The 20,824-nt window shown below is 33.9% G+C and overlaps 1 protein-coding gene and 1 long non-coding RNA gene across 3 annotated transcripts in view; one reads left to right on the top strand and one right to left on the bottom strand.

The window, feature by feature from the left end:
- The window catches only part of LOC143910559 (uncharacterized), a 433,100-nt gene that overhangs the window by 364,020 nt on the left and 48,256 nt on the right, over window positions 1–20,824 (bottom strand). The window lies entirely within an intron of this gene.
- Window positions 1–20,824, top strand: part of heph (polypyrimidine tract-binding protein 1 heph) — a 386,050-nt gene that overhangs the window by 114,916 nt on the left and 250,310 nt on the right. For both annotated transcript variants that reach the window (XM_077429072.1, XM_077429073.1), the window contains exon 2: window positions 13,201–13,311. In XM_077429072.1, the coding sequence (XP_077285198.1) occupies window positions 13,213–13,311 (99 nt within the window). In that variant the 5' untranslated portion in view covers window positions 13,201–13,212. The remainder of the gene's footprint in view (window positions 1–13,200; window positions 13,312–20,824) is intronic.

Below are 20,824 nucleotides of genomic sequence, written 5' to 3' on the forward strand. Positions count from 1 at the left end.
AAGAATTAACAACCCTTCGATTTTATTGGAATTTAAATTTTCGGCGCCTGAATGTGGTAGAGCTTTTCGTCATCATTTACTTTTCCAACCTATTCCTGCGAAAACTCTTGTAAAGGCTTTCCGGTTCCTTAATGTGATAGATGAACATTTAGACCTTTTCATTGTTGATGAGCTGGTCAGTTTCATGAGATTCAACACAAGTATGTGTGTCTCGAATAGGCTCCTAAACCACTGAACCGATTACAATGGAACTTTCAAGATTTATTGTATGCATGTCCGGCAAGATAACTGTGAAAAAAAAATCGCCCAAAAACGGGAATGAGTATCATTGCAACGCTATAATTTCAAATGTTTTCGCGTCGCGACCAACGAGTTCGCTGCCTGCGTTTTTCCGACTAATGGGAACGGGAACAAGAACAGGAACGGGAACGGGAATGAGAAAGGGAACGGGAACGAGAATGGCAACGGGAACAGGAATTGCATGCGTTATTGTGGCATTGCAAGTCATGCCGGGTTCAGCTAGTAATAAATAAATTAAAATATGTAAAAATAAAATAAATAATTACTATACAATGTTTAACGTCAAAAAACTTGAGAGCGATCATGATAAATCAAAACATTATTTAATGATGTTTCAAGTCCTTCAGAGGCAGTATACTCTTTTATGAATGTTTCATCCCGAATACCCAATCGATTGTATTGTATTGTAAACCGATAAGTCTTTTCCCATCGCTGAGAAAACAAAGCGTTAGAGAAAATTTCGCATCTAAAGTAGACTCCGTCAGTGGGTTTCGTTACAATAGGAGCCATCAAATGAGGGACAGTGCGGATTTGAAAACTTCCATGAAATTACAATGTCCACCATAGTTATTTAGGACTACGGTTGTTATGTCACATGCCAATCGACGTTACTGTCAAGGGATGTATCATAACTTCGTTCAGGTGCATCGAGTGCATCGCGTGTGCACCCACTTATCAGTAGTGTGTGTGCGATCCGCGGCTCTGGGGCTGGCTCGTGGGGGAGTTGGGAGATTGAACAGGATATCTGGTAGCAGGGGTCCAAACATGATCGCAATTAGGGTAATGTGATATGAGCGAACCTCGGAAAACAATGTGCCCTGTACGTTGCATACGGCTTTGCGCAGATCCGATTCAAAGGATGCAACACGACACAATGCATCGTTTACATCGTGCTCTGCCCGGCTGAAACAATGCTGGTGTATAATATTCAATGCACTTAATTAGTTAGTTGATTAATTATATTGTACAGAGACTTTGATCTAAGTTTTTTTATCGTTTTAATTTGGTTCTTCTTCCTTTAAATGTTTTGATGGTACACGTTTTGATATTTGGCCTATGTAAATGGTGAAAAATATTCCTATTAGATTAGATTTGGTTTTGTTTGTTGTTACTCTAAAGGTTTAACTAATGATCTACTCAGTTTTTGGATTGTACTTATGTATTGGAGTTCGAGGGATGAAATTCGCTGCACATAGTCTGTATCGGAAATTCAAGTATCCTTAAAAAAAATGTAAATAAAATATTTCGTCAAAATTTTTCATAAATTCGCGTTTCTATTAATGTAAAAATCAGGTGCGGTCGTTATGCAACTTCGTGCAATTATTTTACGGTTTAATAAAAAAGAATGATTCGTTGAAATGCGGCTGGTATATTAAATGGATGATTTTTATTTTCATTTTTTAATTTTTCCTGCTGAAATCGCCCGTACAGAAATTTAATTTCTGTTAGCGTATCACTGTTTAATCAATTTTAACATCGTCTGTCTGAAAAAAATACAGAAAAACTGCACGCGATTCATCCACTTACTGATTCGTACGAATCGTTGCACGAATGTATTTTTTATGCAATTAAAAATAAATAAATTAAATTACCCGATTCGAAGTGGATTCGTCCGCTGTGTATTGACGTAGGATTATATATGTAATGTAAAGGATTTCTCTCAAAAATGAAATATGTAACTGGAATTGCCGTTTTATAAAAAAATCATTTATTTCAGCATTATCTTATTACATGTGTTTTGTGGACATCATTGGAATTTATAATAATTTAGTTTATCACTTACAAAATTTCGTACATACTGCAGACTAAGTCACCAGTCAGATAATAGCACCGGGGCAGTTATCTTTTTATTATTGTTAATCGTTATTCTTATCTAGCTCATTGAAGAAGATTCGTTTCTAGCAATTTATTTTTGGTATGAAATTTTCAAAAAAATATATATTCCACGGAACGTAAGTGCACATCCTTGCAGCCTTCCTTTCGCTCTTTTACATTTTTTCAGGTACCATTCCTGCACTCCCACAAAAAGTGTTCCCATAGTTTTGTCTTTAATTAATATTATGTATTAGATGTACTATGAGCATTTATAATAATCGTGAATAGGTTTTTGAGCTCTTTTTCCTATTATGCTGTACATTAACATGAGAATAATATCATACTATGATTACTAACAAAATTAAATTAAAATTGTAAAATCAGTTAGATCAGGGGGTATTAAAAAAGATATAAGATAGATATAATTTAGTAACAATAAAAAGCATCTCAAAATCAAAAAATGTTATTCAAATGTGTAGGTATACAGGCGAACTATTCAGTTAACGAATGAAATGAGTCGTTCATCATTTTATTTATTCTGTTTTTTTGTGTATGTAGAGAGGCCGGCGCGCTTGCGTAATAATGTTTACTCGGGGAAAAATGACGTTTTGCATTCTGTTATAATTAGAGACGGGTTTTTCGAGTGACACGGTGTCACTCACCTATCCAAATTGTGTCCCATCTGCGAGAAACTGCTTCTCCCGTCTCGTCAACTCCCTCAGGAGACGATCTTCATGTTTATTCGGATCGTGTCGTCGATTTGGTGATGCGTGACATGTGTCATATCATTTGTGTCGCTCGTCAAATGTTCGCTAATGCCGATTTTGACCCGTTTGTGTATTAGCAACACCCACGTGTGCGAAGTGTGTTCTGGTTTTGAATCCAAAACCGAGTTGTGGATGTCGTATGCTTGGGAATTTTTTTAATTCGGCCGAGGACCATTTGCTGATGAAAACAGGCGAAAATTGTATGGGTGAATTAAATATGAACAGAAAACATTATTTGTATTGGAAAGCTAGTGGAGTTAGTTGTTGACATTTCTTTATCAATTACTCAAATAAGATTTTATACCGATACAATATCACATTTTTATAACTCAGTTTGTTGAAATATATGTATGTATGTATGTATGTATGGTGTTATAAAGCAAAGCAAAGTCTTAAAAGGTTGATAGCTCATATCATATAGAACATCTTGAGCCACACATAAATATACATTGTATGTACATATAACAGCTAATCAGAAAAATATTAAAATCTTTTCAAACAATGAAGAAGTGATGAAACTCAAAATTATCATCACCAAATCGAAACAAAGGACTCTAGTATAGCAACAATAAATAATTTTAACAAAATTTTTGTTTTATTTGATATTCGAAGCTAAAATTAAAGTCACTTGTGAATTTTGCAACCTCTGTTCGGCGCGATCCCTCAATTTTGTTTTTACACCCTAATTCTGAGAATTGGAAAGATATCTCCTGAGCATGGATGATATGTCAAAAGAAAGGGAAATAAGTAGGCATGTTTTCAAAAAGGTTTTACCTCTTATACAAAATTTAGTTATTTTTTAAATACAAAAAAATACCAGTTTTTTCCGGTTTGAAGAATTTTTGAAAACTTATTTTACTTCTAATATTTTTTTCTGTTGATACAGAGAGTTGTATTTTTTCTCTTTGATTGAATAAACATTAAAAAACAAAAATAATAATAATTGATTAACATACAACTTTCAACTTGGTCAGTATTATCAATTGACTTTTAGATTTTGGTGTTTTTACTAAAAATCTTTAAAATTGAAATAAAAAAAACCATGAGACTTTGTTCTAAATGATATGAGCTTTTAAGCCTTTAAGGCTTTACACTTAGCTTCAAAACACCCTGTATAATCAATATTGAAAGTATTGGTTTAAAATATATATATATATATATATATATATATATATATATATATATATTTATTTTCACTTTATAATATTTATTTTGAGATTTCTGTTAAGTATGGAAAATCTTATTATGATTCGTTATTCGATATTGAATTATATAGTATGCGATGCTAAAGGTTTCTGTAATTAATCCCAATTTATCCCAGGGCATTCTCTTTCTTTTCTGTTTATTTAATTTTAACGAGTATTTTTAAATAGTCTGCAAGAGAACGAACGAACGAACTTGAGGGAGTGAGTGCCCCGGGAAATTTAGGTAAAGGCTTTGTGTCGCATTTTGATTTAATTACTTTTCGGCTGGTAGAGGTGCGCCTTTGTCACTTTATTTTCATTATCATCGTTGTTGTTGTAGCCGTCGTCGTCGTTGTTGTTGTTGTTGTTGTTGTTATCGTTGACGTTATTATTATTTTATTAGGGCCGTTTAGAAGGCGCCGTTTTCCGACGATTTTCCCCCGTTAAAGTTGACTAAGGCTCCGACGAAATGCGATACGTGAACGAACGAACGAACGAGATTAATGTAATTTCTTAATAACCTTAATATGAGGGCAATAAGGGCTCGTTTCGCTTGTCAAATCGAGACAATGACAAACTCGTATATTTTAATCAAGTTGATGCTTGATTAGGATTTATGGCCTCACGACGACATTAGTCTTTCGAATGAAGATTAAAATGAATTTCCGATTTTCCGCACGCACTGAATTGATATTTATGTATACGCATCTCGTTACATTTTATTAACATAAAACTACGGCGTATTCGTTAATGTGCATATTTCTATCAATCGCCACATTCCAGGTTTATATTTCGTGTAGCAATAATATTTTGAACATCATCGATTATAGCAAAGGGGACGCTTTGTAATGTTAATAATCAGTTGACCTTTGTTTTTGTAGGTTCGATTAATCGGTGGCATGATCAAAGTTAAATGAAAGGGTTGATGACGAATGTCAGAAGGAATTGCGTTGAATTATATTTCATTTTATTTCCAAAGTACACTTATTATTATGTGTGTTGAATTATGGTGCGAAACGAAATTGGAAATATCGAAAACCGGGAGCAAAACATCCGAATAGGGCGACGTTCGAAGATTCGATAGCTCTTAAGCCGGATCATCGGATTCGTAATCCGGAAAACCGGACGCGCCATCTTCTCGCAGTCGACCGATTCTCCGGCCGGAGCTTTTCGTCCGGTTTTTGCTGCTTTTCCGTGAGCTTTTCTCACCCCCCGATTCTGGGGCTTCGCGTCGGCTACGTGATCCGGAAGAAAAACAATAAATAAAACCCATTTGTGTTTACAAGAAGCGCTCCGAAGACTCCGGTTCCGGATACGGTGGATGAAATTCGATCACACCTATAGATACAAATCGAATCCGTAATAATTGCTAAAATAATATAATTCCATATAATATGAAAATTTTTAACACGACAGAATTTTGACGTTGAATTATTTGTCCTATCTTGAATATGTATTTACATATACTAAATAAGCAATTCAATACGTAAATGTTTAGATAGTATCTATAATAATTGATACAATATTATCATTCTATATAATACGAAAATTTTCCACGTGAAGTCTGTAGGTATTGAATTTTCACGCTGAATTATTTGTCCCATTTTGAATATGTATATTAATACGTAAGTGATTAGATAGTTACCATTTCAAGTCCGAAAATCAATTTAAATACAAGTGTTCGTTTTTTCAAAAACTATTACAATTTGGAGGTTTAAATTGCCAAGTTCAATCTAAGCAATCAAAATTCTGTGAACTTAAAAATAAATATAAGCTTAGATGTTGTATTTGTAGTATTAAATGAACAATACATTCGTCACTTTTTGAAAATTGACTCAATGATTTTGACGACACGACCTAGTCGGATGCAAAAACGATTAAATGGTTTTGTAACGGTTTTGATATGTAGTTCGATTTTGATAAAACTCATTAAAATCCACCATAACCCACTGTTTTGGCTCTGAAGCTTGGAACCTTGGTCCTTTACCTATTTTTCAGCTATGGTTCCATTTTTAGTTTAGTATTTCTTGATTTAATTTAGTATTTAATGTAACACCGGCTTAGATAAAAAAAATAATATAATTAAAAATATGTAATAAATTGAAGAAGAAAAAGCGATTTACAAAGTTGTAATATATGATGGAATATAATGAGATTGCCCTTTTAAAAATTACAAAAAAATTTAAAACCAGATATGTACATATTCGCGTATTACTAGTGGTTTTACCCGGCTTTGCTTGGTATTTGTAATATAAACCGATTAAACATGGCCAATCTAATAGAAAACATTTTATTAAATTTTATTTTATTTGTTTATTAATTCGTTTTTTTTTTTATTAAATTGAACGTCACGAATTCGAAATTATATATTATATTTGGTGAAAAAAAAAAAAAAAAAGTTAGTATATCTGTTGTTATTTTTTTAAATATATTAATATATGTACATATATGTATGTGTATTTTTTATGTCGCAGTCATATCATTATGTTTGGTTTAGGGCACCGCCGAAACGCGTCATACTCCTTCAAAGCGGAAGTGAGCATTTCCACGGAAAATACTTGCGGCTTATTTGCGAGACGCACGTTGTTTTCCATAATCTGACGTTTTCCGAGATGCGCGAATTTTCAGCGAGGATTTTATCTCGGTGGTGCCGCTGAAAACCTAATATTTTGCGTCGACGCATGAAATACGGCGTAATTATGCGTCATTAATATCGCATTATTGTCGGACTCGCTCTGCGTAACCCTCGCTTAACGAACTAAGCAAATTGTGTATGTTTGAAAAATGTGATTTTTGTCTCGCATTATCTTTAAGTACATAGTGCGATGTGATGAAAAAAGATTCGGCGTGTGATTTTTCTCGGTTAGAAATTTTCTCTCGGGGAAGTTTTAGGAGCACGAATTTTCCTCGGGAAAACTTTATAATTCGCCGGTTCTGAATGCATTGCGCGTGATCCGATAAATGTTACATTAGCGCAAATTGGCTGAAAACAGATAAATTGATTCGGTCACGTGCCAACACCCTCCCCTACGCTCGCTTTCCACCCCCCCCCACCCTCTTTCATCCCCTCCTCTCCACGTGGAAAACCTTTTCGCGCCGACTCACCCAAATCCACTTAGCTCACTTTTCCATTATACACACATAAGTATAAGATTGTATCGCATTCTTTCCTTGAAAAATATTTGTTTTCGAACCATTCATCAAATTTTTGACACATCCTCCTATAGGTTCACAATATGTATGTGTGTGTGTGTATCTTAAAACAGTGTCGAAAATTTTGCATAAATAAAAAGCTCGTAAACTTTAATTGTTAATAATATTTTTTTCATTTGCCTTCTTGCTTTATAAAGGTGGCTATTGACAGACAAGTCTCACGTAACGACGCTAAATATGTATACTGAATACTAATTGCCAGAATGTGATATTTTTCACCTCAGTAAGTGTAGGTTATCGGATATTATTTTAACCTATTTGTCTGGTAGCCTGCGCTCATCATTATTTTCATAATTTAATGTGATGTATGAGTAAAATTTTGATCTTCTATTCGGGCCTCGTACGGATGTTTTTTATTTGCAGCTGGTTCTTATACCAACATATGTATACATAAATTGATGCTGGCTATAGATGAATTCCGTACTTATTATTAAAATGCTATTGTTTTTATGATTTCAACCATTGTGGCGCATTAGGGACTTCTGTAATGCCACAATCATCTAAAGTTAAACTTAAAAATAAATAAATAAAATAAAAATAAATATACATATGTCTACAGCGGTCTCCGTGACTAGACAGAATGTTAAATTACAGAAAACGCAAATATCGGAAGGCAAAGATCGAAAATTGAAAGATCTTAAGTCGAAAGATCAAAAAAAAATGGTGCATGGTAAACGGTACATACTCACGTACATACTCACTTAAGTTGCGTGAGCAGGATACAACAGGAACAAGAGGAACAGGCTTTTCCTCCCGTATTTTTTTTTTTTTTTTTTTTTTTTTTTTTTTTTTTTTTTTTTTTTTTTTATTTCATACCAGGAAGTAAAAGCGTAAATTAAAAAAAGTAAATTAATGTGCGCGCGCAGAATACGGGAGTAAAAGCATGTTCCTCTTGTTCCTGTTGTATTCTGCTCGCGCAAATGAAGTGAAAATGTACGTGAGTATGTACCGTTTACCATGCACCATTTTTTTTTATCTTTCGACTTAAGAACTTTCGATTTTCGATCTTTGCCTTCCGATATTTGTGTTTTCTGTAATTTAACATTCTGTCTCGTCACGTAGACCCGTCTGCAGATGTAGAGACAAATCTTTTACTAAACATTGATTCTGAGAATCTTTTGCCGAACGAAAAATTATTCCTTAATTTTGGATGTACTTTAGGCTCATTGCTAACAATAGTTTCGTAATTGTAATGTGCAGTCTATAATTTAACAATATTTATTTAAGAGTTATTGTGTAAATACAAAACTGACTGTATTGTGTTGTAAGTCAAAGCCTCATAATTATAAATGGAAGTTCAATTTCTGATCCGATTTCCACCACTTGAACCATATAGTAATGCTTTACACTGCTTGGAAATATTGTGATACATGCATGTGTGTAAATAGTAAATGCAAATGTACGTTAGTAACGATATGATTAAATTTTTGTTTTCAAATATTATATCTGATGTTACGATAGCATATGTATTTTTAGAGACTTTTCCGCAGACAAATCTCTATACGTCACTGGCAACCTTAACCCTTGAGCGGTCGTAAAAGTCGACGGAAGGGGTGTGAAAATAATTTTGTTGTTGGCTCGCAATTATAAGGCGAAAGTTGCCATTACGGACCCATTAAGTGAGCCTTTCGCGCAGATTTATCCTTCGGAATACGATCGCCGATGCCCTTATTTATTCGCAAAAAGTTGCGAAACTTCCCGCAGCTTTATTGCCTTGTACAAGGGCTTTGTGGTCTAAAGCGCAAAACGCTCTATCCATTATATGTACACACATATGTATGTATGTATAATACACGATTGAATATGAAAAGGTGTGTTTTACGATAGAATTCTTGCGCGATATTGAATTCATACGATAATGGAGTTTTTATTTGGCATTTTATTGTAGACGAGTGTGCTCTGTTATTGGACTATCAAAATTCATCGTTTCGCGTCGGAGTTTGACGCGGTCCCAGAAGTATTTGGCCGCGTATCAATTATTCAAAAAGCCGTTCGAGGGGCGGCTGAAAGTGCGATGCGGCGTTTTTATTATTATTGTGCGTTGTTAGGGAGTAGTGATGCGCGTTAACCTTTTCGCGCCCCCGTGAATTTCATTCGCGATCTCGTTATTTTTGCAACGAACAATTCCCTCGCAGTGAGAGAGAACGCGCGCTCCAAGAAGGGCGTGGTATGATGTTAACCCACTCCATGGCAACCAGCTAAATCTTGCAAAAAGTATCAAATTGCGACTGCAAAAATCACAGTCGGAGATTGCACGCTCGGATTGATTCCATAAATCTTCAAAAATTTTATTATCAACATTCTCTTGATCCGATGCAAGTTTTTCGCAGGTTTTATCGTGGGAAATCAAACATTTGATTAAATAAATAATTTCACTGGTTTTTATCAATGTACTGTGCTTCTAACTAATCTATTTATCAAATCAAACTTGCTACTCATACATATATTCTATTTTATGTTATAAGGGATATTTTTGTTTCGTTAATAATGAATTGTTGAAATTAGACACTGCAAAATATTTATAAGTTATGTGAAAATGAGTTCTAAGACACTAACCCCCTGGACACATACCTCCGGTCAAAAACCCCCTGGACATTAACCCCCCGTGCAAAAAAATAACCCCCTCCGTCAAATTGACAGTATCTTAAGAAAAAAGTCAGTATCAATGCTAATTTATTTTAGCCAGGAAAATACAGATATTAATAATACATACATACATATATCAGATTCTTTATAAATAATCAATAATAAAAAATCAGTAATCAATAATAATAATTTAAAATATATAAAACTCCAAAATCAATCGTATTTTAATCTCTTTTTCTTTTCCTTTTCTCGATTTTACAAATTCCATAGTGGATAGTCTAAAAATATTTAAAATATAATAATAATAATATAAAAATAGCACATACTTCTATTCAAATTTACTTTTAATACCACAGAACGCAAACGCTAACTGGTGACTAAAAGTCTTTTAAATTTATATTTATTCTATTTACAACAATAAATTGAAATTAAATATGCTCTACCACACTTAATTTATTCTTATTTATTACTTTACTTAATTATTAATTATTTATTACTATTTTTATCCATGGCGGGGGTTAGTGTTAAGGGGGTTTTCGGCCGGGGGTACGTGTCCAGGGGGTACATGTTCGGATACCGTGAAAATGTATTGATGTATGTATGTATATGTAGATATACTATGGAGACTCATATGAAGGATTTTTGAGACTTGAAGTATGATTTTTGCTTCAAAACGTCAAATGTACGCTATATGTATAAGTAGGTATATGTACATATGTAGTACAGAAATTTTCTTTCCAAAAAGTAATTCATTTAAAAATTCGAAAAAAATACCCTTCAAATTTTAATTAATTAATCAAAAGTTTTGAAAAAATAAATGCCTAACCTTTTTATTTTGGACGATTTTTTAATTTATTCCTATTTCTTGTTTTATAATTATGTATATCTCTATTCCTAACTATAAGATTTTTTAAATATTTGGCTAATAGATTCTTATCTATCTTATATACAAATTTTAAAGTGCTTAATTTAAGACTATTTCTAATATCCAATCATTTCAATTCATCTAACATACTTCTAACATTCTTATGTTTCCTCACATTCAAAATTGCACGCATCGCTCTATTCTGCAGTTTATCAATACACAATCGACTAAACAGATTGAGCACTGTAGCGCAATATACAGTATGAGGCCGTACAATACAATTATATATTAATATTTTACTTTTTATACTTAATAAATTTCTTAACCTACAAAGTACACCAACTTTTTTTGCCATTTTTTTAATAATATAATTTGCATGCACCTTGTCCAAATAACATATGTATATTTGTACTCGGATAAAACGCACCGTAGTCTGCAAACCGACTCTTGTATGTATTATATTTGTACACATTCTGTGTGGATGCGGCTAAAATCTGTAGATGGAAATCGTAAAAGACATGTTTGAAGTGCGTTCAGACGTGCATGAATTTCACCGTACATACGTCACGGTGAAACGGTTTCTCCGGCTCTCGACTGTTACGCATCGTCTCGCCGGGGGTTAGTTACTGGTGGGTGGTTATTTGGGGGTGGGCGGATGGGTGGGTTCCTTGGGGGCTCTCGTTTTCGACTTTTACGGCCTTTGGCGGCGCTTTGTGGACTGTGACTCGCGTTTCGGGCAATTCTTCACTTCACCACGTTTGATGGGCCTTCGGAAGTATGTCGAGTAAGTGGAGTACCATCCATTTGATACGCCACTCGTAAACCTTACCAGACTCGCTTCTTGCCTTACCTTAACTTTTATTGCGTTATTTTTTTCTTTCCATGACTGTTTTAAAGTCAAATCCGATACCTTTCGTGTTTGTCTGTGTGGTAGTTCAAATTTGTTTAACGGTGATTTTGTTTTGATAGATTATGTATGTAATTTTCGTGTTCCAAAACTCAGTTTATATATTTTTTAAATTACTTGGTTACCATACCAAGATTTTTAATTATCATAAAAACGTTACATCTATGTTATTGGTAGATATATTCGAAAACTACACATTTAATTATGGAATGATGATGAATTTAAAATGAGATACGTAGAACTTTGTTTCACTAATTAACTTTGGTTCAGTTTGTTCTGCTGCTGTGCTGACCGTCACTTGCGGGGTCGATATTAATGACTACCACTCTTGGAGTCTTGATGGTGATGACTGCCACTCTCTGAGTCGATGATGATGACTACAGCCTGGACCCAAAAGGTGCCGCGTATTGTTCAAATGTTGTAAATGCATTGTTAAAGGTTTGCCGAACCTTTTTTACAAAGGATTTACAACAATGGAACAATGAGCGGCACCTTGGCTATCCTACCTCTAATTATGACTGAGTTATGTGATCGAATTGCATTATATAAATGATTTTTTTCTTTTGGGTTGGGCAAAGTCTGGCACTCCTGTCTTATCTGTCTGTCCCTTTACAGGATTTTTAATGGACCTGTTACTCACGTATTTATGTATATGAAAGCGAGAATTTGATTATTGTACGAACTATGTACATTGATCAGTTTATACATTGATACCACTATTCATTCATAAAAATAATTAAGTTACTATTCCACAAAAGTATGTATTCCTCCGTTTGAACTCAAAAGTATGTATTTTAGAATAATTGTATTTTTTAATAAAATAAAATAGCCGAACTTAAGTTATGTTTGTAAAATTTATAAGGTAAATTGTAAAAAATATGCCACGGTTGTTTGAAGTGTGTTTTCCGAAAAACTTTTTTACACAATTTTTAACACAGTTTTTAAATGAGAAATTCACGTAGGACAATACATTGAAAATGGGTAAATGAATGTTAAAAAATATTTTGTCAATTAAATTATCAATTGGAAATTTGTGTTTTTAAACAAAACGCATTTAAAAATTTTAATTTTAATAAAGATCTCTTTTTTGTTTTTTTGGTTGTTTTAATTTAATTTGCTATTTAAACTGCAACGAATGTAGTACTTTTATGAGATATTAAAAATCTGTAATGAATGTTGAATTTTTAGTTTGGTCTTATATGTATGTATGTATGTATGTAGGTACAAATGCAAAGTCGAATTTTTGTACGTAATACGCGCGAGAGTTACACGCGTTTTGCCATAGGTTGTTAAGCTCCACGGCCCGTTAACCGCACAGAGGGCCCCCCGGGGCTGAGCCCTCAGCCAGGGGCCCCCGACAGGGGACTCTACCCCCCCTTTTTCCAACCCCTGCAGGGCGAATTTACACGCCGCGAAAAACCGTTAAAGATCAAACTCGCGCCGAAAACTTCGTAATTAATCCGCCGGCACTTTTCCCCACCGCAATCAATCATGATTTTCGCCATGTGTGTTCGCGAATTAGACTCTCGTATCTAACTCTGGGATTTAATTTTGCATTTTCAGGTGCCTACAGCGATGATGTCCTGTCCTCTACCGCTGCCATTGCTACAGCCTGCACTTCATCCACAACCAACTCTCGCCGCTGACTTTCCCACTATTCACATCGGTGTTAAGGTAAAATACTTGACATTTATATACATACATTTATACCAGAGACATGTTATAATTATAGAAAGGGCTTTAGGCGTTATATTGTTGTCAAGTGACGATTGTCCACAGACATTACTAAATAATTTTAGCATCAGTCGTATTTGATGCTTGGTGCTCAACGTATGTCCGATAAAAACTTCTCTGGGTAAGGGCAATGGGCAAGTGAATCGTTAAAAATTGCACAATGCATTCAAAAACAAACAATAAACAACATGGGATACATTTTTATAAGTAAATTGATTATGTAAGTAACATATTATTCAATTAACATCGTAGTTTGACAGTTTTTTAAAGTGTCATGGCGATCGCCCGCATTCTACATAACATTTCAGGGGTGGCACCTGAGAAATGTAAAATTTTTTTTTAAATAAATGTAAAAACATTTCTCTTGATGGCACCGAATACTCAATTATTTAAGTTTAATTAATATCAACATCGTTCATTTTATATTATACATACTTTTGTTGAAACTATATATTACACGTTTATTTAAGAGTTCCCAAGGACAGACAAATACAAAAAAGTGGATAAAACTAATCCGCCAACTAAGAAAAAAAACGGATTGGCCACCAACGTCCAACACCACTATATACTCAAATTGTAAATAAATTTCTGTAGTGAATATGTGATGACCCTGATTGTATTCCGTGCGTTTTAGCGTAGTTATGGAGACGTACCGCGTATTATTGAAAAAATTTATTTATTCGCTTCTATTATTATAACATTTCTCTGCATTATACTATATTAAGGTAACGGCATATAGTCAACCTGTCTTTATAATGCGAATGAAATTTTATTCGTTAAATGTTTCATTTCAAGTAAGGTTGTCGGTAAAGGGAGTAATTAGCATTTCCGATAAAATACTGTGAAACAAAGATCATCTTAAAATCGTTCAGGTTTCAATGAAATATTTCAGTGTTTTGAGACCACTTAAGTTCCATGTATGTATGTACATATCAAATTGGCAAAAACCATCTTACCCGCTATGTGACGAATTTGATTTATGTACAATATGTAAAAAATTATGTACAAGTCTAAATCCAGAGATGTTTTTATGGATTAATTAATTAATTAATTAATGTTTATTTCGAAATAGTGATTTATGTAATAAAAATGCTGCAATGTTTGTAATTAATTGTCTAGGAAGGCGCCTTGGGGTTTTCGTGTTAGGCCTTCCTGTTACATACATATATATCTATGTAAAATAAAAATAAAAGTAAAATATATAACAGCGTTCATCCATATGACGGAGACACATACAAAAATGAGACGATCATTTTTTTTTTCGATACGGTCTTACAAAAATATTAAATAAAATTCTTTTAATTCAGTTAAAAAATGAATCATATAATTTGATAGGCAGATATTTTCGTTATATTATTTCATAAGCAGTTGGTTAAAATATTTTACAAATTGAGAATGGTTTGGTATTTTTTAGTGAAATTTACTTTAACCTGACGGAGACTTCGACCGTTTTTTTTTTACATATTTAGAGCAATTTCGCTTTGAAAGTAAATCAATTCCTCTCAGAAGGGTAATAAAATTATTGCAAACTTACTTGAACAATACGGAATTGGGCTGCGATGAGGTTTCGCGTGCTTATTCTTACCAACCAATTACGTGAGAAATAAAGGAAAAAATCGGAGAATTGTAGAACTCGTTGGAAAAACAGAGTAGTATATACCTTATAAAGTTTTTCCGTTGTTTCCTGTAATGAAATCGCGGCCACTTCATCCGTCGCACCTTAATCATATTTCCAACAAGGGGCAGAGAGGGGGGAAAAAAATGAGAATTTTCTTTATTAAAAGTGAGTTTTTTTGCGCAGCAGGGGGAGGGGTTGGTGTGGTGCTATTGTTGTGACGTTCGTTTGATAAAAATCGACGGTTCGCGTCTGCGTTTTCGTCGTTGGTTTTTGCAACGTTTTGTCAAACGATTTACATGTTTGCATGCTAATTGGCGTTGTTTTGCTTTAATTAGGCTAATTTATTTTTGGTCGTTCGCCGTTTAATTACCCTGTTTTTATTAAATATTGTTTTTGCTGGTTCGCCAGACCGCCACGTGTTGACGGATCATTTGAATTTTAAATAAACGTCGTCACAACAGCGTGAACAAACCTCGGTATGGCGCACTCGGTCCAATCTGTCGCCAAATTTAATGGAGTCTTTTGAAAAATAAAACTATTCTCATTTCTGAAAATTTCAAATATGTACAACTGTAGATATTTGTAATTGATTTAGTTCAATATAAGCTTTTGACACGATAATTGATCAACTGGACTTCCTTCTTCGGGGGTGAGATTCAATCGACTAGTCGCTGAGGTGGTTTCATTAATGGTTGTAGAAATTAATTGTAGATATAGCCATGTTTGTAATGACTCCTACTTGATAAGCGGCTTAACTAGCTAATAGTTACTTTCATTGATGAACCGACTGTTTGACAAGTAGGCATTTGATTAATCGTTCGTTTGATTGCCAGTCGCTTGGCGAGTAGTCTCTTTGTAGAATGATTCTTGATAAGCAATCTGCGTATGAATTATTCTGTATTGAATATTTGGATTGCTAGCATTGTGGAGCCAGTAATTTCATTTCAATAGTAGGGTTATATGTACATATATACATATGTAGTTGTACTCAAATTGTACCCAATAGTTAGTTAGATAAGTGTGGTTCAGAACAAAGATTAATAGGCATAATGTATTGAAAAGGAATTAGAATGATACTTTGATCATTATATATTATATCTTAATATATGTATAATTTCGAAAGAGACTTTGTATATAGCTATGTAAATATTGTTGGTTCCTAGAATTCGTGACGTGCAATTTAATAAAAAGACAAATTAATATTCAAATAAAATAAAACTATTCAAATAAATTTAATAAAATGTTTACTATTAGGTTGGCTTATATTACAAATACCGAGCCGGATAAAACCACTAATATACTACATATGTATGTATATGCAACTGTTTGTAGATATTAATCGAAATTCGGATGGCTTTTTACGTCGATATTTTTTAATATGAACTGTTGTATTCAAACAATATGCATTGAATATTTATGAAATGTTGCATTTTGCAAGCGCGCATATACGAGTTCAATATTTATTTAAATTTTGTACCAACAATGGATATGCACACACATCTGCTATAAAACAACAATCGTTTCAATTTTTGATTGCTTCAAATAACTTTTGTAATTAATTCTGCAATGTATGTATGTAAATGTTGCGTTTCAGTTAATATTAAAATGAGTGCAGTGAAAAGTTGAATTATTCGTTTTATTGGCTTTTTTTTAAGACGGTTTGTATTAATTCGCTTAAGAAAAACAATCCCGGTTGAAAGTCTGAGGACGTCTTCTGAATTAGGTTTTCAATTATGAAATTTATATTCGCTGGAAAATTGTGTCTGCATCTCGACGAATCTAATGACTTTCTTCAATTACATAATTGTATCATATTTTGCAATTTTCATCAACTCTCGCCGTATCGTCACTTCCGTTTCCCAAACTCGCTCCCCACCGTTTTCTACGTACAATCTGAAAAGTCGGGGAAAAATGAAAACTCGCTCATACACATTTTGCGTTGCGAATTTGTTTCGTCTGCCTGTCCGACGACTTATTATGTTCGTTATCTTGAATTTTGTTTTCATTTTTTTTTTTTATTATTTTATTTCGTATTTTTCTGCGGTCGTCGAGGAGTCCCCGAATTAAAAGCTTTAATGGGAAAATGGAAACTTTTCGGCCCCGTAATTGTCAATTATTGTACCCGAAAATATTGTGTTACTAACGATTTTTCCTGCGAATAAACTTTCCCAATTATTTCGGGCGAATATCAAATGTTATGCACGGACAAAAAAAATATCGTTATGTAAATCCATGGTCAAAAATAAACCTACTCGGTGTGACTTGTTAAAAAGTTAGGCGCTTTGTTTGATATTGTGATTTAGGGTAGTTGGACTCTCGTGTTTCATCCTCTGTTGAAATTTTTGTCCGACCACTATGATTGCTATATACAGTTTCGTTTTCAGGTGAAATTATATAAACTACCAGCACTGCAATTTGAAGTTGAATTTATTTTGTATTTTCGACTACATAATGTATGATAGTATAGAATCAAGCAATTAGAAACACCTTATTCGTGAATCTGATATTATAATATAAAATTCGCATTAACGCACTTTATGGAATTTTAAATATATGTAGATTTTGAGCGTTGTATTTGAAATTCTTACATAAGTAGTGTAAAATTTTTCGATATATATTTATATGACATACGATGACAAATCTGAATGTAATAAAATAGCGACATAAAAGTTTTCCGATATGAATTTCAAATTCAAAATATTTTATTTGAAACAATTTGCTTGTATGATATGTATCGTTTCAAATTTTACTTCTCGGATGCAAATAAAAGCTCTGGAACATCAAAATATTTACTATATGTACATATGTATACATCCATATAGTATTTATTTTTTATTTGATGTCGGCTTTATTTAAAAGTGTCCAATTACACAATTATGATGGTTCAATTTGTATAAGAAATACATATGTACATACATATGTATACAGTATATTCGAATCAAGAATATTTGAGCATTTATTATATCTTATAACATTAAACTATCATTTTTCGTATATATGTATGTATATATGAATTTTCATCAAATTTGATTTAACTATCATTTCCAGACACAAAATGATAGTTTTACGGGATTTATTTATCAGATTCAACTGTATATACATATGTTTATCTAATATATAATTTCGAAAGATAATTTGTATGTATGTAAGGCTTAAAGGTTTGTTGGGAGCATCAAAAACATTTCAAAGTTTATATGTCGACGACATCGATAACATTATTTTTTTTTCGATTCAAATAAATTTAATAAAAAAACAAATTAATGTTTACTATTAGATTGTTTTGACATATTTAAGCTGTATATATTACAAATACCGAGCGAAGCCGCGTGAAACCACTAGTGTATAATAAATAAATATAAACATATGTATTATGTACATATCACGTTATTGTTATTCTGTCTCGGCACGCTTTACATATATTATGAAATGAAAATGGAAACAGGTTTACTCACGTTACACATATGTACTGTGAGCTTAAATCATAATTAGTTATTAATTATATTACATTGTATGTATGTCGGTATATGTGTACATATATACATACATACGTGTATGCATCAAAGTTTTTGTGTTTGAGATGAGAATTTATATGAAAGACGAGCCGGTATCGGGGGAGAGAAGCTTGGGTTTTCATCGTTTATCGGATAACGACGACAGGTAAAGTCTAAGTTAAGGCGAGATTCAGCGCAGGTGCAACACTATGTACAGATAGACGGACAGACACTGAGAAACTTTGAACCGAGATGCACATGACGGGGATAAAGACACCCCACCCACCCCCTCGGGAGCATGAGCCCACCCTTAAGAACCCGTCCCAAAACTCTCGTCAGAACGTTTCTTTCAACCAAATCACCGAGTAACTATTATATGTACATAGTATAGCGGCCGTCAGTCATAAAGGTCGAGACTTTGTAAGTGGGAAGTTTTAGCACTGCTCTACCTTTGCACACTTATTTGAAACACCTACCTATCGTATGTATTGGTCGATATTTTCTTGAAACATACATACGTGGAAATTTTTGACGTGTTTTTTCTATTGTCTTAGTCGTTTAACGTATGCAAGTCTTCCAAGCCGGATAAAATAGAAATCGAATAACCGGCTTTTGACCATTTAAAAAAAAAAAACGAAAATCGACTTTTTTGGCTTGATCAACCGACCGGTTTTTTAAGGTTTTGTTTAATTCATTTTTTTGTCAAAGCTAACAATTATGAATTTAAATTTCTATGAAAGATCGTAAAAAATGAGCCTATCCAGAGTTTCTTAGGGAATAGGCGTATATTTCTTTAAAAAACAAAAAAAAGGACAGCACTTAGCGGTTGTTTTGAGATTTAGTAACGGGCGAGGAACAGGTTATAAATCAATAAGATATTATTGATAGTAGTTTCAATAACTTAAACAAGGTCGTGGTAAATTTCTTACGACGAAAGATACAACATATACTAGGGTTTTCCAACATACGACCGCCGAACTCATTTTAGTCATTTAGTCCTTTAAATTTTTACAAGGCTTTTACGTTCTAAATTTCATCCAGATAATTATATAAACAAAAGCTGCTAATCTGAAAATTCAAGATGGGTATATAAGTAATGCAATTCATAAAAAAATATATGAATTATATGATTTCCGATTACATTATTATAATTGGAAATTATATAGCTCGCTGGCCTTCGAACAATTGTCGATCCAACACACCGGACACTGTTGGAGACCCCCTGAATAAACAATAATTTATAAGGGTTTCATTCAAAGCTTACACTTATTTTGAAAGGTACTGCTCGTTTACGCAGGTCATTTTTTTCAACTGTCGATTTATGTCAATAATAAAAGGAGCCGAAATCCAAAGATAAGTGATCTCAACAAAATTTTTTTAAGCGATTATTTTTTTGCATAATCTAATATATAACATCATAATCGCGGCCGGGCTATAGTGAGTGGACGTGTTTGTGCGCGCTCTCGGTTATTACTAACGCCAGCTGTCTCTACACTTTAGAACCACTAATAGAAGCCAGGAATAACAACAAGGAGCTAGGAGGAGCTCTTGGTACATCGCAGCGTCCGTATCAACATTGTATTTCGTATCTAAAGGTGTACGCCGTTGTACTGCGAACGATATACGTATTGTTGCATTTACGTGATGGGCGATTGTTGTCGCATGTGGCGCGATCTTTTTTTCGATGCGATAAACCGTATCGAAAAGAGATTTGCTGCTTTGGAGTTGTTACTTCAAAGTTCAGCCTCAAGAGGCGATGTCCCTCATCTTTCTGTTTCCCCTGTTGCTAATGCAGCTACGGTGAACGGTGGCTCCAGTCAGAAGAAGAGGAAGAGGAAGGGACGCAAATCTGATGGTGCTACCAATCCTCCTTTTGTCCCCTCTGCACCTAGAGTCAATATGCGCCGCTTATCCCTGTCTCGGGACGGTGGAAAGTCTGTATACGGACTTTTGGCTGCCACACCATCGAATAAGCAACTACCACTACGTCGGCGGAATTTTGAAGTTGGGACGGCTGTTTCCAGTAGTATCACTGCAGCTAGAAGACTCATCCACATTCATGTATGGAAGCTCTCCTTGGATACTTCCTGCGATGCTGTACGAACTCATGTTCGAGCCATCTGTGGAGGCGTGGATGACATAGAGGTGTTATCACTAAAAGCACGTGGAGACTATGGATCTTTTAAGATCTCTGCCCCTGCTTCTGTGGCTGGCCTGCTTTTTTCTGCTGATTCTTGGCCTGCTGGGGTCCACTTCGGCAGATTTAGGGACTGGAGAAATAATACTAAGAGTAATATTAACTCTACTTCCACTACTAGTAACACTACCTCCTCTCCGTCTGTTT

The sequence above is a fragment of the Arctopsyche grandis genome, chromosome 4, assembly GCF_051622035.1.
Source record: "Arctopsyche grandis isolate Sample6627 chromosome 4, ASM5162203v2, whole genome shotgun sequence".
Taxonomy (NCBI): domain Eukaryota; kingdom Metazoa; phylum Arthropoda; class Insecta; order Trichoptera; family Hydropsychidae; genus Arctopsyche; species Arctopsyche grandis.